A 5,928-nucleotide genomic window follows, 5' to 3' on the forward strand; every position below is an offset into this window, starting at 1 on the left:
AAAGAACAAATAATTTATAACTGCAATACACCATTTCATTCCATGAAATAAAAAAATTGGCCTATCCGAAAAAATGTTTCATTTCATTTCATTCCTACGTGACAAACAGACAAAAATACTGCACATCAAACACTACAAACTAAAAATTAATTCCATTGTAAGGCTCTATTCCATTCACGATTCCTCCAATCTCGATTACTACCAGTAAAAAGCTAATGCCTAAAGATTCTATAAAAACTTACTTTTGTAAGCAAAAAAGCAAAGCACATGCTTACAAGAGAAATAAAAAGATTATGGCCTCAAAAAGCAAAAAGCAAATAACATTAGCACTATATCATTGACTCAAAGTAAAGAGATATCAAAAGAATATACACCACCCACTTACAGGTTCTTTCACTTTTTACCCATTAACAATCAACAAAAACAACTATCACCCTTATTTCCGAAACGAAAACCTTGAAAACTGAGAAACCAAAAACTCCCACCCTTTGGGAGACCCCATTTTACCCAACGACCCCCCTTCATTTCCATCAAATTCCCTCCAAAACTTAATCACATGTAAACTTTCCTCTTCAGTCGATCTCTGAACCACAATCTTTGAAGCAAAACCTTTCTCCCTCATTCCCAAACATATCTGCAACGGATCATTAGCAGCAAGAAACAACATATACAACCACCCTTTCTCCGACAAAAGCTTATCAGCAATCGGCAAAATCTTATCGATAACACTCCGCCCATTTTCACCGCCAGCCCAGGCAGCAGCGATCCCATCACCGCCCACTTCCGCCTCGGGTGTCGGCACGTACGGCGGGTTCACCACCATCACATCCACCATCCCCGCGAGTCTCCGGTCGAGCCCGGCGGCAATGTTGGTGGTTAGCAACTCGGCGTGGACCCCGTGGGCTTGGAGGGTCTCGTGGGTTACTTTTAGCGCGTGTGGGTTGATGTCTGTGGCAAAGTAATGAGTGGTTTTGAGGTCTTGGAGGATGAGAGCGAGACTAGTGATGACATAGCCACTACCGCTTCCGATTTCAATGCAGAGTGAGGGGCGGTGGTGTAAGAGGTGTTTCCGGTCAGCTAAAAGAGCGTCCACCAAAGCGAATGAGTCATCGCATGGTTCGTAGACTTGAGGGTGTGAACTCGTGAGTCGGATTTGTGCAATTCGTGAGGGCATCTTTGTGGAAAATCTGCATCAAACAAGTAAAATTTTACAACTCAAAAACACAAAAGTTGTAAAGTTACATCTACACAGCACTAGGAGGAAATGAGGAATAGAGAACACATGTAAATATGAAAGTAAAGGCAACAAGATGCACAGAAACAAAACCAGCAAAGAGTATGTTCATCAAAGTAAGAAGCAGTGAGTACAAGAAACAGGAACAAGTAGAAAGGGTAGAACAACTTACATAATTTCTTTAATAGAAGATAAGCGCTGCAGATATTGGAAGAAAGGTCAATCGCCCAAAGAAGCCAGTATCCACGATGAAGATGTAAGGGTTTATGAAGAGTAAACCCTAAACTTATTGCAAGGAACACAATCAGCACAATATTGAGACTCGATCGCACAAACAAAATCAAAACAAGAAACAGAACACCTTACTCAAATCAAAATCAAACAACGAGAGAGAAACTATTTAATTGTTCAAGAACGATAAACTCAACAGAAGAGATATCTAAGAAAATGTTTGAAATAACCAATTACACCGGTGTATCGATGATTCCTTAACAGAGAGTGATTAGAAACACAACGATGATAGATTCGATGAATCCGACCAATGCAAAGAGACTATAACAAATGCTAATAATCCAGAGAAAGCAAATCTAGAATTCCTTATATCACCAAACCTCGACAAAACAGAAGATATCATAATACAAACTAAGAATACTCGTGTTTATATAAAGAAAAAAAATACCTTGAATGAACGTTTGCCGGAAATGAACCTTTTTGGGAAGGGATAAAAGAGAATTGAAATGAGAAGAGGGGTGAAACAGATGAACAAATAGGGGGCAGAGAGGTTTGGTTAGGTTTCGCTTTGATTTTGTTTTGTCTAAGCAAAAGAGTTTTATCGATTAGTACGAGAGAGGAAGGAGACAGTGGAAGGGGCGGCCGGCAGGGAGGTGATGGAGATGGTGAAGGGTAGTGGGGAGTGGCGTCGCTGGTTTATCGCAAACGACGGGGATTGGGTAGGGTTGTGCTAAGGTATGGCATATGAGTTTGTTACTCGAACAAACCAGCCCTGTCACGCCTGTTTTAAGTTTATTTTTATGAAAAAAAGATAAAAAAATATATATATAATTTAAATGTTTAATAACATCATATATATATATATATATATATATATATATATATATATATATATATATATATATATATATATATATATATATAGGGTTAGGTGCATGTGAGACGGTCTAATTTTGTGAAACCGTAAGACGCATTTTTTTATTTTTTTTAGTTAATTCAAATTCCGAAAATAATATTTAAAAAAAGAATTTTTGGATTTTTACATTTATTTTGCATTTAAAATTATTTTTTAGAATATGTACAGTGTAATATTCTATTTGAATATTTCATGTATTTTTCAAAAAAAATGAAATTTATTTTTAATTATTTTTATTTTTTTAGTTAATTCAAGTTCCGAAAATAATATTTAAAAAAAAATTTAGATTTTTCCATTTATTCTGCATTTTAAAATTATTTTTTAGAATATGTCAGTGTAGTATTCTATTAGAATATTCTACGTATTTTTCAAAAAAAAAAACGGAATTTTTTTTTAATTTTTTTTAGTTAATTCAAGATCCGAAAATAATATTTAAAAAAAGAATTTTTGGATTTTTCCATTTATTTTGCATTTTAAAATTATTTTTAGATTTGGTCTCACGATCTCATAAAATTAGGATGGTCTCAAATAAACTTGAACATATATATATATATATATATATATATATATATATATATATATATATATATATATATATATATATATATATATATATATAGACTTGGCAAACGTGTCGTGTCGTGTCAAGACATTAAACAAGTTAAGAGTGTTTGACCCTAACCCAACCTGTTTAATTATCGTGTCGTGTCGTGTCAACCCGTTTATTTTCGTGTCGATTTCGTGTCGGGTTTCGGGTTATTGTTTAAATCTTATACATATGTTGTGTCATGGCGGGTTGAAACATTTTAAAGGTTGAAAAGTAAGAGTCATGGAGGAAAAAAAATGAAAAAATGAAATGCTAGACTTGGGAGGTGGGAGGTGGAACGAAAAAAAAAATTATACTCCCTCCGTCCCATATTTATTGTTCATTTTTAACTTTTTAACTTTTTAATTTTCTACTTTGACCTTAAATATTTTTATTTATGTTATAAATTACTTGATAAAACTTATAACAATGAAAAGACATTTAAAACACAATCCATTCATATATTTTGCATTAAGTGTTATATATCAAAAAGAAAAATATTTAAGGTCAAATTTGAAGAATAAATACTTCAAAAGTCAAAATTGGACAATAAATATGGGACAGAGGTAGTAGTAAGTTTAGAAACCAAAATGGAAAGCGTTAGAGTTAGGAAGCAAATGAGATAGGTAGTGAGGATGAGTAAAATTAAGTCACTTTGAAATTTTAAATTTTACTTTTAGTTCTTTAATTTAGGCCACTACAAATGTATAATATTGAAAATATTTATAAAAGTATGAATATATATATATATATATATATATATATATATATATATATATATATATATATATATATATATATATATATATATATATTAGACCTGACAAAATCTGGCACGACACGACACGAACCCGACACGAAGTTAGCGGGTTAGGGTCAGAGATTTCGACCCGTTTATGTACACGGGTTGATACGACACGACACGATAATTAAACAGGTAGGGTTAGGGTCAAGACTTTCAACTCGAAGATGACCCGTTTAATTATATATATATATATATATATATATATATATATATATATATATATATATATATATGTATGTATATTTCATACTTTTATAAATATTTTCAATATTATACATTTGTAGTGTAATATTCTATTAGAATATTTCACGTATTTTTCAAAAAAAAATGGAATTTATTTTTATTTATTTTTATTTTTTTAGTTAATTCAAGTTCCGAAAATAATATTTAAAAAAGAATTTTTAGATTTTTCCATTTATTCTGCGTTTTAAAATTATTTTTTAGAATATGTGTAGTATTCTTTTAGAATATTTCACGTATTTTTCAAAAAAAAACGGAATTTTTTTTAAGTTTTTTTTTTAAATTTTTTTTTAGTTAATTCAAGTTCCGAAAATAATATTTAAAAAAAGAATTTTTGGATTTTTCCATTTATTTTGCATTTTAAAATTATTTTTAGATTTGGTCTCACGATCTCACAAAATTAGAATGGTCTCAAATAAACTTGAACATATATATATATATATATATATATATATATATATATATATATATATATATATATATATATATATATATATATATAGACTTGGCAAACGTGTCGTGTCGTGTCAAGACATTAAACAAGTTAAGAGTGTTTGACCCTAACCCAACCTGTTTAATTATCGTGTCGTGTCGTGTCAACCCGTTTATTTTCGTGTCGATTTCGTGTCGGGTTTCGGGTTATTGTTTAAATCTTATACATATGTTGTGTCATGGCGGGTTGAAACATTTTAAAGGTTGAAAAGTAAGAGTCATGGAGGAAAAAAATGAAAAAAATGAAATGCTAGACTTGGGAGGTGGGAGGTGGAACGAAAAAAAAAATTTAAACTCCCTCCGTCCCATATTTATTGTTCATTTTTAACTTTTTAACTTTTTAATTTTCTATTTTGACCTTAAATATTTTTATTTATGTTATAAATTACTTGATAAAACTTATAACAATGAAAAGACATTTAAAACACAATCCATTCATATATTTTGCATTAAGTGTTATATATCAAAAAGAAAAATATATAAAGTCAAATTTGAAGAATAAATACTTCAAAAGTCAAAATTGGACAATAAATATGGGACAGAGATAGTAGTAAGTTTAGAAACCAAAATGGAAAGCGTTAGAGTTAGGAAGCAAATGAGATAGGTAGTGAGGAGGAGTAAAATTAAGTCACTTTGAAATTTTAAATTTTACTTTTAGCTCTTTAATTTAGGTCACTACAAATGTATAATATTGAAAATATTTATAAAAGTATGAAATATATATATATATATATATAAAATTAAACGGGTCATTAGATAACACTCTGGCAAAGTCCCATCCAAAAGTGCTCACAACTATTACTAAAATACCTACAAATATATACATACAAAAGGGGATTGTAAAAGAAAAGACTTTTCCACCTTAAAGTCACTCATACAGTCCTGTTTTGCTTTCTCCACTTCAAACAATTCCTACAGTGGGACAAAAAACAAATCATATTTCTATAATATGTTTGTAAAAGAAGATAAAACAAAAATTAGGATATACATAAACATAGTTACACACACAAATAAACATGCCTGCACACAAAAATACACATACATACATACTTGCACACATAGATACACATCAACCTACGAAAATCAAAACAAAACTCCAAATTAAAGCAACTAAATTAAAATATCATTAGTAAAACATGGATGTGATTAATAGAGAAGAAGAAGTAACATAGGCAGATTTCTAGTCCTTACCTTCACAGGCATCCTAGACCACCATGATCTGCTCTCTCCACTTATCTACTGATCGAAAATCAAACAACACAAATCAATAATTTTTCTGATTAAAGAATCTATACCTGTCAAATTTTACTCTTTTTTCTCTATGGAGTTGGAGATGTGCTGGAGATTTGATGTATCTGAAGAAAATCTGATGAATTGTCCGGGGGTGGTGAGTGGTTCAGTGGGTGGCGGTGACGGTGAAAGTA

General features: G+C 30.9%; 1 protein-coding gene across 2 annotated transcripts; it reads right to left on the minus strand.

Moving 5' to 3' along the window:
• Positions 1 to 305: 305 nt before the first annotated feature.
• Positions 306 to 2,240, minus strand: LOC111883675 (uncharacterized). 2 transcript variants are annotated; one of them, XM_023879996.3, is made up of 3 exons: positions 1,914 to 2,239; positions 1,407 to 1,514; positions 306 to 1,187 (listed from the first exon to the last, which is right to left on the minus strand). In XM_023879996.3, exon 3 carries the CDS (start codon positions 1,172 to 1,174, stop codon positions 437 to 439), a length of 738 nt encoding a protein of 245 aa, XP_023735764.1. In that variant the 5' UTR covers positions 1,175 to 1,187; positions 1,407 to 1,514; positions 1,914 to 2,239; the 3' UTR covers positions 306 to 436. The 2 variants fall into 2 exon arrangements, with proteins under 2 accessions (XP_023735764.1, XP_023735765.1); XM_023879997.3 differs by lacking the exon at positions 1,407 to 1,514 and having other exon boundaries at positions 1,914 to 2,240.
• Positions 2,241 to 5,928: the final 3,688 nt, after the last annotated feature.

The sequence above is a fragment of the Lactuca sativa genome, chromosome 3, assembly GCF_002870075.4.
Source record: "Lactuca sativa cultivar Salinas chromosome 3, Lsat_Salinas_v11, whole genome shotgun sequence".
Classification (NCBI taxonomy): Eukaryota; Viridiplantae; Streptophyta; class Magnoliopsida; order Asterales; family Asteraceae; genus Lactuca; species Lactuca sativa.

What these genes read in the sequence shown, in the direction of transcription:
- LOC111883675 (XM_023879997.3), bottom strand. Translation starts at nt 1,174, where the DNA reads ATGCCCTCACGAATTGCACAAATCCGACTCACGAGTTCACACCCTCAA.